Genomic DNA, 16,838 nt, shown 5'->3' with positions numbered 1-16,838 from the left:
TTTAAATGACGTCACTCGACGAAGATTACAGCAGATTGCCGAACGTATGCATTTTTGTTTTTAAGCGTGTTGCTATGGGTCTATGAATCTGGGTGGGTTGCGTTAAAACAACGAACAAATGTATGCTTAAAATAGTTTTAGCTGTTAGTATTAGTCAAAAGATGGTTGGCCAAGTTTACTTTACACTTGATTTTTAACAATCTTTTATTAGTTATACAGTACACTGAAATTCACAAATGAAATTTGGAAAAGCACAATTTAATAGTTAGTACTAGGTACTGCCTATGTAGTAGTAGTACTTAAAGAACAAGAGCTACACCAATTTGCAAGTCCATGCTACTCTATGGACGGCTGTATTGTCAAATTTGTTTAACAGTTGGGGGAAAAAAAAAACGGACTCACGCGAAGGATCAGAATCTGACACCTACTGTACCTACAATGTAGTTAAAAAACGAAAGTAAAGCATTCAAAGGCTATTTGAAATATTCAGTATGCCATTAATAAATTATGTCTGCCCTTTCTAGTTTGTTTACTTAGGACCTTTGTGTTCTATCCAAAGGGATGTCATGAAAAATCAACAATATGCAGAACTTGCCTTTGGTAGCATTTTTTTTTTTTTTTTCAAAGAAACATCCTGAGTTCTTTCCTAAATCAAAAGTCAGAAATGGCAAATTTTCCAAAGTATAATGATTTTCATTATGATTATCATTCAATTATTATTCAACACTGAATCACTTGTATATTACCCACACATACTTTTAAATTCAGTTTACTGCATTGGGCATTTGCTCACCAGTTATGGCTGTGGATAACCTCCAGTTAGACACAGGATACTTGGAAAATCAAGGTTTGAGAAGACAACCACCTCGCCAACATGAAACCAAGGAAGACCCGTAGATCTATGGGTTTTGATTTATTAATTTTAAGAAAGTAGTTAAAGGGGAACAACGTGCAAAAATAAAAATAAAATAAAGAAATAATATGTTGTATGTGCCCCCACAAGTCTAAACACAGTATTGTGATTAATATTATGGAATAATTATTAAGGAGATGAAGTCATCCATGTTCCTCCTGGTCAGTTATTATGGGAGTAGTCGGGTAAGGAACCCCCGTGATGGAGGGGGGTACATAAATGTATGCCTGTGATGTGTTTGATATACACTGTCTGCCTGTGTTTTTGCACCATTCGTGTTTAAATATAACTGGTTGGTGTTTTATTGCAATATCGATTCTAGTTTCGTTATCTTACCTACAGCTTTCACATTAGGTGTTAAAATGAAACCAATGGACTCTGGTAAAGCAAATTTTGTTTTATTTTTAGTTTTACTTCAACTGGGAGTGACAATAAGCACAACTGTTACCTGTACCTTCACACTTATGAATTTTGTGCCACCATCTAGTGATGGAGTGCCTGATACTTACCAGTAGGGCTGGTGAAAGAAACCACAAAAATATCTCTTTACAAAATTTTTGCGTCAAAACTTTGCTGGCACCATGTTACAGCATCCACACAGACATTTCCAGTCTCCACAATCAGGAATGCACGTAACAATTTTGGTGGGGTTCTCAAAAGAGCAGTGGAGGTTGTTGTTTGGTGGTCATTTTTTTTTTTCCCAACCCAGTGACCTCATGGATGAATTTAAAGACTTACAGCACATCTAGGCAAAGTAGGGCCACCACATACTGTAGCTCTGCCCCTGCCTTCATGTCCAATAGGCAAGGCACACCAAACCGACAGATGCAGAGTCTGTTTGCAAGACGTCTTCTAAAAACAGGGTGTGCTGAATTATGTCACAAATTAAAGGAGCTACAGATTAATTTGGGACACATTTCAAAGTTCAAACTCAAATACAAAGCTCTATGGACTTATTTTTTTTAAATGTATTTATTTATTTAAAGTGAAATCAACCCAAACGAATTTTTTTTCCAAGAATATGTTCCCAGCAGGCCCACTACTTGAAATACGGCATTCTGATTAATATTGCATTTGGGGAATATGAGTTAAGCAGCAAAATCTACCCCTTTTTAGCCATCTCAGGGGGCGGCCATTTTGTCACTTCTGTCGACTGGAGATGACATTGAAATTGCTCAGGGCTCAGATAACAACCAATCATGACCCAGCTTCAGAAAACAGGTCAGCCATGATTGGTCGTTACCTGAGCCCTGAGCAGTTGTGATGTCATTTTCTGTCGACAGAAGTGACAAAATGGCCATCCCCAGAGATGGCTAAAAGCGGGTGGATTAACCAGGGGCGGAGCCAGAACGTGGCTAATGGGTGGGCCTGGAAAAATCAGGGTGAGCCTTAATATTTCTCTCACTGAGCACAATCCTCCTGTCGCAACACATCGCATGTTCAAATAAAACGACAAACTGTATAGTATGAAGTCAAGTCAAGTCAAATTTATTTATATAGGCCTTAATCACAGGAAAGTCTCAAAGGGCTTCACATATGCATCAGATCATATACATGACATCCCCTGATCTTAACCCCCAGGAGTGCAAGGAAAAACTAAAAAAAAACATCTGGGAAAAAGTGAGAAACCTTGAGAAGGGACCACAGATGGGGGGGAATCCCCCTTCAAGGATGATCAGGCTGCAATGGATGCCGAGTGGGCAACATTGAACACACATTATAGTACTATACAGTGTTTGTTAAAGCGATGTGAAAGTTAATCAAATGAAGTGCTGCAGGAAGATGACATCGATGAAGTGAGCAGGGGCCCAATGGTCGCCAATGTGGAAATCTCCATAACAGCGCCTCCAAGGATGTGGTCAGCCTCCAATCTTTAGCAGTCAGTTGCTGTTGGATCGAAACAGCAACCTCCAATTCGGTCGTCATCACCTAGTTCCCAAGCCTGGGAAGTTTGGATATTCCTTAGACAACCACAATTATGCCATTTTTAATATTCAATAAAATAAAAAACACAACAAAACGCTAATTCAAAACTAATTCAATAATAATTTACTAACCATTTAAAAGTATATATTTTTTTCATGCATCCCACTGGGTGGGCAGTCTGTCAATCTGGGTGGGCCTGTGCACACCCAGGCCCACCCATGGGTCCGCCCCTGGGATTAACTATTATTCCACAAACGCAATAGTCATCACAATGTCTTGTTTCAACTAGTGGGCTTGCATAGAACATATTCTTGAAAAAAAAACTGTATGTTTGGGTTGACTTCCCCTTTAAGAAGTTTACAGTTGTACCCTTGTTGTTACATATTGTCGGCCACATAATAGCTTAACTACCCAAGTAATTTTTGGGCTAAATTGTCATATCAGCATAACTTTACACTCCTTCCACTGTTGCATCATCCTTCCTTCCTGCCTATGTCCTTTGCCAATCTTCCAAAAACACTGTCTGACAAATGACTTAGGCAGTTTTGATGCTACAACAAAATGGAAAATAGAAAGCATGAGAAAGAGGGCTCGGCTGTCCACAAGCGAAGCATCTTCTGTTTGATTCCTTTTCATCTGGTCAGAGTTCATGGTTATTAAATTTTCCAAACACAAAATTTCAGTCAATTAAATGGATCATGAACTTTTTATTTAAACTTTAAACCAATTTTTTTGCTAGCAAAGACTAGCAAACCTGGGCTGATGTTTCTTAAAGAGATCACCCGGCTGGAATGGCCCATTTTTCCATTCAAAAACGCAGTTTATTTTATTTTTTTTCAGGAAAGTGATATTAGTTTACATGTTCAATTTTAACAGTTTGTTTTGGAAAAATCAGTAAACAACTAGCTACTCTCAAAACACCCCGTTCCCGTCAGCTATATAGCTCCCTCCCTCTTCCTATGTCTTGGTAGGAGTCAGTGGAGGAACTGGACACAATTTGTCCATTCAAAATCATTGCACAAAATGTCCAAACACGTCGATCAATCAGCACCAAAATGTACGTGGACATCTTCATTATGACCACTTGAACCTCCGAAAATATCATGATTAACCTTTCCATTGCTCACTTATGATAAAATGAGAAAATGAGCAGCTTGCATGCAGTTTCTCTTATGTCGTTTTTGCGGTTTTGATAAGTCCCCAGCATGCACGGTGGTACATGCACTGGGCATCAGAAATCTGTCTAGCCCCCATTCAGCTCCCCCATCTATTCGTTTATTTATTTATTTATTTATTTATTCATCAATCCTAAGTTTTAAAACATTAAAAAGTTCACAAGTAGCCATTCTGTTCCAATACAATTCCTGTTCCCATGTTTGTGCTGCACCTGTAATCCGTGTGTGTTTGTGAGTACAAGAACGGGCAGGGTACGTTTTTCACTTCCTTGTATGTTAGGTTGGAGATAACATTTGACATCATTGCAGATTATTATTGATCAGATCAAAAGTCATCTGATTTATATGATCAAATAACCAGTAGGTAAATTAATAATCTAATGATTCTAAAAAGATGTGATAGTGACAGCCCTACTGACTTGTATTTTTTGCTCGCAAAAAAAATCGAGTTGAGTTGGGGGACTCTCGGGGGGCACACTTAGGTCCCACTGTGCATTTCCCTTTTCTTACTGTATGACAACTTACTGCCTAAAACAGGCTTTGTAATGACCCTTTCCATGATTACAATATTTACATTTACATAGGCGCTGTCATCATCACTTCATATTTTCCCCAAGTCAATATACACTCCCCTCCAAAAGTATTGGAACAGTGAGGCCAATACCTGAATTTAGCTGTGCACTGAAACATTTGAGTGCATATGACATAAAAAATATGAGAATGAATATGAATATGAGATCAGCATGTCAAGTTGTATTTGCATCTGAAATGAATACACAACTTAGAACATAGCATCGTTTGTTTGACTGCTTATTTTCCATGTCAGAAAAAAATTGGAACCTGGAACAAATGAAATGTTGATCTCTTGACTCATGTTCATCTTTTGATGTCGAACCCAAATATTTTTAATCTACAACAAAAGTAAAGGAATTGGCCCCAGTTGTTCTAATACTTTTGGAGAGGAGTACAGCACAAGTGAGACGTTTTCATCGCAGGTGGCTTGCTATGTTGGAAAGGCAGTTTCCAGGGGCTATTAAGTTGCTCTGCTTTTCAGTACAATTGACAATATCTAAGGCAGAGGCGGACAAGCTTTTGCTACGCTATAAAATGTGTCGTGCACTCGAGAAATGTGAGCAGATTTCCTCGCCACTCACAATGCTGTCAACATAGCGACATTCCATTTTTGTCTCGCACAAAAAAGCAGACTGATATTATCGTGACTTGCACTAAGAATGCCGCATTGTCTTTCTAGCATGTACTGCACTTTAGCTTTCCACATATTTCTGCCAGCATTACACAATTTATAAATTGATTCTGAATAGGTAACCTCTGCAACCCACCTTGTTAGATTCAGGCAGCTTTTTAAAAGTTGTGAACGGAAAGAAAAAATTAATAGGACATTGAGTAATTATGAATGTTCCAAGAGAAGTACAATGCAGTGCATGCCTTGACAAAACCACGTTCTTTACATTTCTTTCGCTATTATGTACCTGTTCATTGAATGCTCCCCATCTGGAAAGATTGTCAAGATTTTCTGTTGGAGCTGAATGTGTGTGGCACATTCAATTCAGAGTCATGTTTTAATAAATAATAATGCTACCTACAGTATATCCGGCAGCACTGCGGCACGCATGACGAGCACGTGTGCCTCACAGCAGAGTGGGAAACCATTGTTGTTTATGAGCTGTCATAGACTGTGGCGAGTTCAGGGAATAAAACATCACTGTCCACCATATTGTGATTTTTTTTTTTTTCTTTTTCTTCAAACAAGTCAGGTGGACATGTTGAGGATTGTACTATAAACTCTGTGTGCCACTGAGTGCAACTCTAGATTGGACTGTAACAACAAGACACAAGACACATTCTTGTGAATGGATTGCAGTCTGTGCACAAGAGTAGAATTTCCTCTGATCTGGCTGCAGTTTGCAGACATTTCATCCAGCCGTCCATTTTCTATACCACTCATCCTCATTCGGGTCATGGGCTTGCTGTGACCTGTACCAGCCGACCTCGGGCGAGAGGCGGGGTACACACCGGACTGGTTGCCAGCAAATCACGGGGCACCAATAGACACACAACTATTCACACTCAAATTTTGTCGTTCTTGAAAGATTTTAGGGAATATTTGTTATTTCCGTTGTCAAATCGAGAACTGTATGCAATTTCAAGGCTACAGCTGGGTTACACTGATTTCAAGTGATGCGCATTCAAAAGGTTTATCTCATAATGTCGGATGTGAAAGCAAGAGCCCTGTCAGGTTAAAATAATATTTGACTCTCGAGAGTTTTCCTATTTTTTTCGCCAACCAGAAAGCATTGCAATAGATTTCTTATATCATTGTCATTCATTCATTTTCAATAATGTGACATATTTATATATTAGATATATTGTTAGGTTTCCGTTCATATGGTTTTTATTTGATTATACTGGTCACAGCTTCTAATTGCAACAATATATCCATTGTCCGACAAAGGAAAAAAGAAAAATAACGCATTGAAAATTCCAGGACCCAAACATTCTTGTTAATGATCCACTTCACAGTGTGTCTCTCCTTCCAGGCCACTGGTTGGGCATCGCATTGGACACACCCAGTGGGAAGAACGATGGATCAGTGGGTGGAGTCAGATACTTTAATTGCCCACCAAGACATGGGGTCTTTGCTCCTCCATCTCGTGTTCAACGGTGAGCGCTCATCCGCAAAGTTACATTTGGAATACACCTCTGTTGGATTTAACAATGTCCTGGCGTTGGCTTCATCAATACATCTGCCCGTAATGAGTTCCTTTGACAGTGTCATTTGTGCTTGTGTTGACTTAATGATTTTGGCCCGTGTGGCAAAAAGTCCCCTCTATTCTTGTAATTAACGGGGAAGTCAAACAACAACAACAAAAGCAACAGAGGTGTGAGTCCAGACAGCCAAGGCCTACTCTCGCCATGACAACTGCATTTAATGTGGCAGCCAATGAGGCAGCGGTGGTGAACCTTGCTTTAAATATGGATTGTGGATACAGTGTTTAAGTCATAAATAAAAGGGGGGGGGGGGGGGGTTGTCACTAAAAAAGAATATCCAAGATAATTCTGTCTTCTTGCCCGATATAATTACCGTATCTCTGTTTTCCCATACGGTAAGCATTTTGAACCTGCCAGTAACTGAGGTTTTACTCTGTTTCTCTGCACTCCATTTAGTATCTTTTGGCTGCTCACATCATTTACAGTGCAGAAACACGCTGTACTTAAGCGCAACATAAGTAGTTGCTGGCATAGTGTGATCTAAAATTGTGTCGACGAGCAAGCGTCCATTTTATACATCAAGCTCTGTCAAGCGCTGTTTCGAGTTTTTATAAGGGTTTTGTTATTTTGTGTAAAGCAATTGCATGGTTATATTTCCATTCCTACAAAACACCGCCACTCTCATTAAATTTCTCAAGTTCAATTACTTCAATATTTTGGAGTCAATTACTGTCACGAGGAGCAATAATTGATCACTCCTGTATGCAAAGCAGCCAATTAAATCAATCTACAGATGGTGTTTTTCCAACTTTGTTTTGCTATTAATCACGCAGTCTGGGCCACCATTAACTATTGTCAGCTTGCCTGAGTGTGTCAAGGATGCATGGATCACTAATTAACCAGCATTCATGTAACACTTAGTGCAAATTCAACGTCTTCGTGCTTTCTTTTGTGAGCTTTGTGCTGCTCACATAGCAAAGTAGCATATGGTCACACACGGTTTGTGTAGGCTAATGTGTTCATATTATTGTGAGTCTGAAAACCTCATTTTTATTCTAATTGTCTGCTTCTTTTAATGGCTAGCAACACTGCAGCATCACATCATATGTTCACTTTCAACAATTATCCAGCAAGAAGACCAAATGTGAGAAAGCAATGATGAAGAATAGCCAAAGCACTTAATACGCATCAAATAAAGTGGCTCCGGTGCCACGCCCAGTAGTATAGCTCACTACCCCGAGGGGCACGGCTTGACCTGAACTCTCTTGCTCATCAGCTTTCTAGTGGTTTCCCAGAGTTAGTAGCCACTCCTGATTTGTGTGACTGGTGGAGGAGAACGGGTGTTTACGGGTATTCAACTAACATTTAAAAAGGCCCAGGTCAAGACAATTTCCTGAAGCAAAAGTCCAGAAGATTACACCGTGTCTATTTACTGTCATATATATTTAAGTAATCTAGTCGGAGGCGGTCCTGTGCTTTCAGCTTGTTTTGTTAAGATGCATACAGGTAGACCTTAAAAACAATCCCTGAAGAAAATACTTACACGGAGGCGCAAGCAAGTAGGACGTCCTGACAATTGGATGAGACAATTGAGTGTGCCATACATACACGGCGTGATGAATGTCAACAGATCAACACTATGCTCAAAAGCTACGACAAGAAAACAAATAATGCTTAAAGAAGTCAACTCAAACATATTTTTTTCAATAATACCTTTTATGCAGGCCTAGTAGTTTAAACAAGGCAATTTGATAGATATTGTGCTTGTGGAATAAGAGTTAATCCACCCGTTTTTAGCCATCTCTGGGGGCAGCCATTTTGTCGCTTCTGTCAACTGAAAATGACATCACAGTTACTCTGGGATCAGGTAATGACCAATCACGGCTCACCTGTTTTCTGAAGCTGAGCCGTGATTGGTCGTTACCTGAGCCCTGAGCAGTTGTGATGTCATTTTCAGTCGACAGTAGTAACAAAATGGCCGCCCCCAGAGATGGCGAAAAAACGGGTAGATTGACTCTTATTCCACAAACGCAATATTAATCAGAATGCCGTCTTTCAACTAGTGGGCCTGCATAGAACATAATCTTGAAAAAAAATATGTTTGCTTTGGCTGCCGCTTGAAAAGCTATGATGGAAAAGTATTTTTGAGGCAATGAAAAAGTCAAGACTCAATAAAACCGAAAATAGTATCAGAACGTACAACAGGTAGGACAAAAAGTTACAAAATTCCAGCGAAAACACTTATCGGCATTGTGCTGCTTGCGCAAGCGCACTGGACATTGGTAGGACGTCTCGACGGGTAGGAAGAAATTTCAAAACACCGTAGCAGAAAAAATAAGCATCCTCCGAGGCTGGATCCGCCCCACTGCAATGATTGGCTGCTGCTTTGCTGGCATGATATGATGCACATCATGACACGCTTCCATAACCATGCATACCGCCATCTTGGTAAAAAAAAAAAAAAGTTACGCAAATATACATATAATATACAGTATATATATTACTATATTACAGTATATTAATCTTTCAAACTGATTATCTGTGGACTTTTTAAAAAACCACTTAACCTGAGCAACAGAATTTTCTCTTACGACTTTGGAAAGTTGGCTGGCTAACACTTTCAACCTGTAAATATCAAGGCTGCCCACTTCCCCAGCTTTATGCTTGATAACAGGGACCAACAAAACAGACAATATTGAATATAGCAGCAGACCATGAAGCACAAGACCAGTCAAACAGGAGCGAGGAAAGGAGCCAACCTCAGCCCAGCATTTTTAAGAAAAATGTTGTCTAATCCACTCGCTTATCGTTCGGGAGCATATTCATGGTTTTGCTAGGCATGTATTTTTTTCCCAGCCCTACAGTCAGCCCTCATAGCATTTTTGTATCTTGTGTAAGTTTGCTTTTTGTGCTCAAATACGGGCCCTTGTCTTGGCTGACCTGCCATAGTTCAGGCCGTAGTGGTTTCTTAAGCTTCACTTTGTGATAGTCTACAACAGATTTACTCAGCCAAGCCTGACAGTGGCTGTCTTATTTATTATCATTACTATTTACCATTATGATACTTGGTAGATTTGTGTTATTGAATTAGTAAACGCTGCAGCTATATGCGATTCCATGAAATTTACCGAAACTGCTCAATGGAACGTGTGGCAGTCTTCAGCGGCGTGTATGTCACTCTCGCCGATCGTAATCTGGGATCTTGGTTTGAAAAATTCACGCCATCAAGAGCCAGTGAATGAGTTTGCATTCCTACAGTTTATTGAAACATTTTATCATCATAAACCTTTTAGATCGGTTGCCTCAAGACGAAGCAATGACTCAAAGGGCATATGAAGTGCTAAGGTAGCTATTTAGGGAGAGCCTGGAGAAACCCGTGTTCGATATATAGTCACATGCCAGTTATAATTTATCGAAGCCAAATTGCTGCTTTTACTTCAAGATCAAGGTAGGGCCGATCTTGCTCTGCCACAGCAACACTCCACAGACCCTCAGGGAGTTCCCCGGCAACGTTCTTTGCCTCATTTCTTTATTGCTTTCATTACACTCCTAACATTGTTTCTTTTAATCTACTATTTACACCTTCAATGAAATAGGAGCTGCTTTAGGCAAGTATGAACCTTTGTGTTTGCCCTTCCTTTTTCATGTCCTTTTTTGTTTCGTTTCCCCCTAATTAACCTCGAGGCCGATTTCCTTGTTCCTTTTTTCAGCCACACACATGCTTCTCCGTCACGGGGAGAATCTCACTTTCTCTCCATCGAGCAACGTGTTTGAACCTCCCTTTTCTTCTCCTGTCAGCAGCTCCAACACGCCATTAGGAAAACAAACAACATTTCTTTTGCTGCAGGGAGATAAGATAATCCTTTATTACTCTCACTGTGGGGAAATTCATGTCACAGCACTTTTCGCTTCTGTCAGAGCGAGCGATCGTCTCAAGTAATCTATTTTTATTTGAAAACTAAAATGGTATACAGTACACTTGCAGTTACTGAATTAGAAGTGACTTTGCTGCGGGCGGATTTTACATAGCCGATCGTGTTCCACTACTTATGCTACATCTGTTTATTGTTTTGCACGCCGCCAGGATCCACGGATCTGTTGATTGCCTCTCAGAGCTGTCCTCGTCACATCTCAAGCATCCATCAATTAGCGGTGAGAGTGCGGCCCATATTGCGGTCCTATTTTGTCTTGTGTCTCTGGCGTTCGTGTTCTGGCAGATTATACACACTTGAGTCTTGTGATTGTCATGCAGGGGTGATTCGTCGCAGCTTCAGCACATCATCTGCCATTGCTCCACCCAAGGAGATGAGCAGAAGAAACCCTGTGACCAGGTGGGTCTTGTTCTATCCAGATCATATGCCATCATATGTGTGCCGATAATTCGATATTGATATGTATCGCGATTGACACGTGATCGATACCAATAGAAAAAGCCTTCGATAAAACGTTTGATAGAAAAACAAACCGATGTAGGCGGCGCGCTTCCGCCTCCAAACATGAAGAAGAAGCGTTTAAACCAAAGTAGAAGCAGCTTTTAAACCAACGAGGAAGAAGCATTTAAACCAACAAGAAGAAGCTGTTAACTCAACGGAGCATGCTCGCGGGCCCGGCGGCCGTGCGCTATGCTCGCGGGCCCGGCGGCCGTCGAGCCCTCCCACTGCAGCAGGTACTGTATACATATCGATATCGACCAATATGAAACACTTATATCGTGATATACTTTTCAGTCATATAGCCCAGCCCTATATTCCACCACAGAGAAATTGACACTGATGAGAAGTAGTGACGTTCCAATCCGGGCATCTTCCGATTACTCCTCTCACCACACCTGAAAAAAGATGAATCTTTTAACCCATTAAGATCGGGCGCGCACTTGCGTGTTTCTCCCTTTAAAGTCGGGAGAGCGTATACGTCTTTTTTTTTTTTTTTTTTAATCCAATTCTCGGTCTCTTCGCCAATGAAATGCATCAGAGTAGACGTGACGGGGAGGAAGAAATGGCGGCACAATCGATCACGGGAGCGTTGATATAAGTCACTGCAGTGATATAGACGACACGCTCGCGGACTTTAAAGCCGTGAAACCATCCAAACGTGATGCATGGTTAAGATATATGTTCGTAGACAATGACGATTTCAACATTTTTGCAAGATAACACAGCATGGTAATTACCACTCGATTTTTTTTTTTAAATTAAAAATAGTGCTTCACTTGCATCTATGATTAAAACAGTAAAGATGAATAAACTCGGGCCTGTGTGAAAGCCACATGTCTCAAATTCTTTTGGAATTATGTTTATATCTGCTACAGGGCTGAGATATGAATTATTTTGTAGGTGGCGAAAATGTCAGGTTTTCAAGGGTGACTCCAAAGACGACCGTAGGTGTTAGAGAGATGTCTCACGAGGGGCTTCAGGCTTTAATGGGTTAAACACTAGGCCCTGTGCCCAATCCGGCCCACATTTTTTTGTGGTCCGCTAAAGCAAATCCTGTTTGTCTACTTCACGTTTCATGGTAAATCTCTACCAAAGTGTAAATTGTCTTAACATGGAGATATTTTAAAAGTTTTTTTTTTTTTGTTCGAGTCGTATTTTTAAAATAAATTAGATTTGTTGCTTTCTGATTTCAAAAGTGGTTATCCATCAATTTGTTGTGTGTATGTAAAAATACGACGAAGCGATTATGCATTTGTAAGCCCTCTGTGGTGAGGGGCAAACATTTCACACTGTTGGAGAAGGTAGAAAAATACGTGTTCACATCAGGGTTCGTTCAAGGTCGCAAATGTTCGCCAACAGTCATCAGGCGTCCGGCAACGTTCACCTGTACTTTTCTTGTCGCAGGGGAAATTTGAACATGTTCAAAATTTCCTCGCGACAAGAAAACTCACTAACACTTTTGGCCAACGTTTTGTGAACATTTGCGACATTAAACAAACTCTAACGTGAATGCAACATTCGCTGCCTTCGAAAACAGTTGCAATTGTTTGCCTCTCAGTGGAATTTGGGCTATAAGGTGTCGTAGTTATAACGACGCTCTGCAGGAAAGCAGAACTGCAATGTTGCCTTTGGCAAAAAAGGAGTTTGACACACCTGGTTTCCAAGTCAACTGTGCACGATTTGTGCAGAAGCCTTACAAGATGTGTAATGGCACATTGACCTGCAAGGTTTTGCGCACCTTTTGACTCCTCAAAATGTTAGTTCCTTTTAAAATTGTACAACCATGGAGGTTCCATTGTATTGAGCTTGTCAGCCTTTTGTTAACTAGTACTGCTCCTATTCACTGTGTGCTAATTTCCTGAACATTGATGTTTTTTTTCCCCGCGTGCTCCCATTTCCCACGGCCCCAAAAAACTAAAGCAAAAACCAAAGAAGTCGTTCCAACCCCCATCGTCGCCGCTGGAGCACGTTGAGTGGAGGTAGCAGCAGCAGCAGCATTCCAAGGAGTAGCGCCGGAACCATGTCCAGTTCTGCCAACCAGGTCCGCCTCCACGAGGGCATGCAGGTCTTGTTGAACAGTGCCAATGAAATGGCCTCCATCCGTTACATGGGCACGGCTGACTTTGCTCCCGGCCTTTGGCTGGGCCTGGAGCTCCGAGGCCCCAAGGGAAAGAATGATGGTTCAGTAGGAGGGCGCCGCTACTTCAGCTGCCGCCCGGGCCACGGCGTGCTTGTCCGGCCGAGTCGCGTTACCTATCGTGGCATCAATGGTTCCCGCTTGGTGGATGAAAACAGTTGAGGAATGGAACTTGCACAGAAGGCGCAATCACAAGTGGAATCTCCCCCCAAATTTTTTTTTTTTTAATATACTTGCTGAAAGCAACATTTTGATAGTCTGAACCTAGCTAATTGCTTAGAAGGTGAAATTAATGCACTTTATTGAATTAGCTTTGTATTCCCATTGAAATTGTTTCAGCGGGAAATGGTGGAAGGAGTTTAATAAGATGTTAAGCATTGCACTATTTCTAATGTGATTGCACTGTCAGATGTTAATTTTTCTGAGATCAGAACATGTTTATCGGACGGTAGGTGTGGGAACACGCTGTAAATCAAGGTGTGTTTGCATTGCTGGATGTTTTTGTTACTAGTAACAACCAGTGATAAACGGCTGTCATATTTTACAGATTATTGGTGGAATTGACTCAAATTCATTTTGACTTGATGAGTTATTGTCAAACGCATTTTAAGCCTAAAACGCAGGCTCTGTTAGAACAGCGGCAGATCCAAAGTAGCTTATAATGTCAAATCTTTGCCCCCATCTTATGAATTACGTTAAGATGCAACTGATGAGCAGTGCATCATGTTTTGGGGTACAACCTTTGGTTACAAAAATAGCAGTTTTAATCCCATATTTTGACAGGAATATATTCTCATTTTTAATGAGAAAATTAACTTTCTGACTCGGCAGACTTGGTATACTCGCTTAGGCTGTTGCTTCAGCCTTCCTCTTTATTGCAGTAACATTATGCCCGACGGTTTAACATAAGGTCAAGTTCATTGTTGTTCGGATGTTGTCTTTAGTTTTTTTTATTTAGACATTTTCTTTAATATCAAAAAATCATTTGTCTTCCCTTTATATTTTATTGGAGACCCTACAGGTTAAGGAGTACGGAAAATGAATGGATGGTTGGATGTTTGAAAATCTCTGATTATAAAATTTCCTAGGTGTCTGGTATCATAATTGCATGTCTGATGTTTCTAACAACCCAGTCTGTGTCAAAATCGGTAAGGAATTCGACCAATTATGATGAATTTATTGGAGTCACAGTTACCTCAATACAAGTGAATGGACGAGATTGCCGGGGACCCCCAGTTCAAGATGGCGGCACGGAAGGTGCAATAGTTCACTTGACATCCTGACCATGTATTTGAACAGGAAATGTGCACATGCAGCTATTTTAATTTATAATGAGGAAATCATAGATATTGTTGGATTGAAAAAGAAGATCAAATGTAGAGCATGGACCATAGGACTAAAATGGACATAATTTAATGCAAGCGTAATACGTCCCCCCCCCTTTGTTGTTGTTTTTACTCTTCATATGGGGTGGCGGTGCCTCACTTGCCAAACTGCAACGATTATTCATACTGCTGTAACGTGCTGCGAGTGCCAACTTCAAAATAGAAGCGTAACAAGTAAAATTGTAAATGGACATTGATGCCTTGTTAGGCTCCCTCGGAAGCAATCGTTGTGGAGGCTGGCCTGACCACAGTTACGCTGACAGAGCTGCAATATGCAATATGTAAATGTGCATTGAAACAATCAAATTTGGCGCAATTTAACATTTTCAGCGCAAACGCACGCCTGTGCACAGTTTCCATGTATGTGCATCCATGATTATAACACAGCTACAAAGGCCAGGGCAAAACGCTTCTTCCTTGCTTCTTCCCTGTTTTTGGTTCGCTAAGAAAAGAAAAAAAAAAGTACAGTACAGTATGTGGCGCCTCAAAACATTGTTTCCCACTAAGGGGTCACACTTTTTCTATTATATTGTGAGTGGTTTAAGTGCGCAAGGGTCAATCAAGGGTCAATCGCATGATGTGCGGCGTGGAAGTCGGCGACTATATTTTTTTATTGAATTGACCTGTTCAGTTGCTTTTGGCCGCGTCGCTTGGTGTGGAGTGTGCCAAATATGAATCAATGGATTTATTTGTTTTCTTCATTTTTAGATCGATAAACAGTAAAATTAGGAGAAGCATGCATGTTATTAGATCCCGCCAATACGTTAAAAGGCTGCATGAGACATAGTTGACATTTGATTACAGCAGCTCAAGAGGACAAATCCAATCATCCATAAAGTTCTGAAGTTGAGCTGGGTAGCATCCCATTTGATTACAGTTATCAGTCTAAATTTCCAGAGATGAGATGAGATGTCCATTGTGCACGTGCAACAGAGCCACTATTGTGTAAAGCACTCACGTAGCATTTAATTACGGTATGTGGGCTACAATTGGAGCTAAAGGATCTTCAGCGGCATTCTGTCAGTGGGTGGCCCCTTGCAGTTGAAAGGAAGTGGAGGTCAAAGCCCATCCGTTGTCGGACTCATCTTTTAAAGCAAGTGAGCAGATTCCAGCCTAAACATATAAGAGCTCCAGCTGCAAAAACAAAAGTTCAGCTCATCCTTATATTAGATGAAAGGTCAAGAAACCATCTACGATATGGAAGTGCTCAAAAAGCTAGTCGACAACTTTACTCTGTTCTCTTCTTTCAGATCCATTGGGTGTGACACTTGCTTCTTTTTTGCTTGAAATTTGAATGTATGTTTGTCGCGTGAATGTGTTCTAGCGAGGTTCGATACTGTTTACATAATGTTTGCTATAATTTGAAATGAATAAAGCAAGCAATTCTAATCCGACCCATTGTTAATGACCCTTTATTACTTTTCGTGAAGCCTAGCTGAAAATATGTGTGACTTATATCAACTAAGTGCAGTTGATGGTTGAATTCAGGGACCCAAAAGGAGCTTGATGACAAACAGTGATTTTGCCTAGTGGTTAGATGTCAACATAATTCTAAACAAAATATGCAGCAACAGGATTACTTTACCTTATTATTATTTTTGGCATTAAAATCCAACTTTGGGTGAGTTGAGGTCAACATGCATAAGAATATTTGACTTCTTTTTAATGTGAATGTGATCACGTCAAACCAGTAGATTTTTAAATAGTTTGGATAGTTAAAAAAAAAAAAAGAACATTATACAGTAAAATGTTCATTCTTTTATGGTTGAAGTAATAAATAGCCTAAAGATGACATCCTTGACCGGCAGAGGATATTTGTGCGTTTCTCACTCTCACTAACTCTCACTAAGCTCTTGACTTTGTCTTCTGCTGCTTCCTCTTGATCCACTGTCTGCCAACGTCTGACGTTTGCGTCTGAAATTTGACAGGATTTCTTGTGTGCATCCAACTGTCAAAATAGCTAGTAACAGCACGCACAAACCTTATTATGTTCTCCTTCTTGCTTTTGGGTCAACAAATCTGTAAAGTGCAGTTTTGGGCTCATTTTCAATTGAAAACATTATAGTGAGCGTAAGATATTGTTAGTATCATTACTGCAGCTGACTTGCCAATTTAAATTAGCCTTCATCTAATCCACAT

General features: G+C 40.4%; 1 protein-coding gene across 6 annotated transcripts in view; it reads left to right on the top strand.

The window, feature by feature from the left end:
• The window catches only part of LOC147137815 (CAP-Gly domain-containing linker protein 4), a 48,665-nt gene extending 32,572 nt beyond the window's left edge, over positions 1-16,093 (top strand). For all 6 annotated transcript variants that reach the window (XM_086050139.1, XM_086050143.1, XM_086050142.1 and 3 more), the window contains 4 exons: positions 6,573-6,696; positions 10,829-10,896; positions 10,997-11,075; positions 13,098-16,093. In XM_086050139.1, coding sequence (XP_085906265.1) covers positions 6,573-6,696; positions 10,829-10,896; positions 10,997-11,075; positions 13,098-13,476 — 650 coding nt within the window. In that variant the 3' untranslated portion in view covers positions 13,477-16,093. The remainder of the gene's footprint in view (positions 1-6,572; positions 6,697-10,828; positions 10,897-10,996; positions 11,076-13,097) is intronic.
• Positions 16,094-16,838: the final 745 nt, after the last annotated feature.

This window comes from Filicampus tigris, chromosome 13 (assembly GCF_054856515.1).
Source record: "Filicampus tigris isolate MCC_2025a chromosome 13, RoL_Ftig_1.0, whole genome shotgun sequence".
Classification (NCBI taxonomy): domain Eukaryota; kingdom Metazoa; phylum Chordata; class Actinopteri; order Syngnathiformes; family Syngnathidae; genus Filicampus; species Filicampus tigris.
Note: the sequence above shows the minus strand (reverse complement) of the source record. Positions and strands in the feature narration are given on the sequence as shown.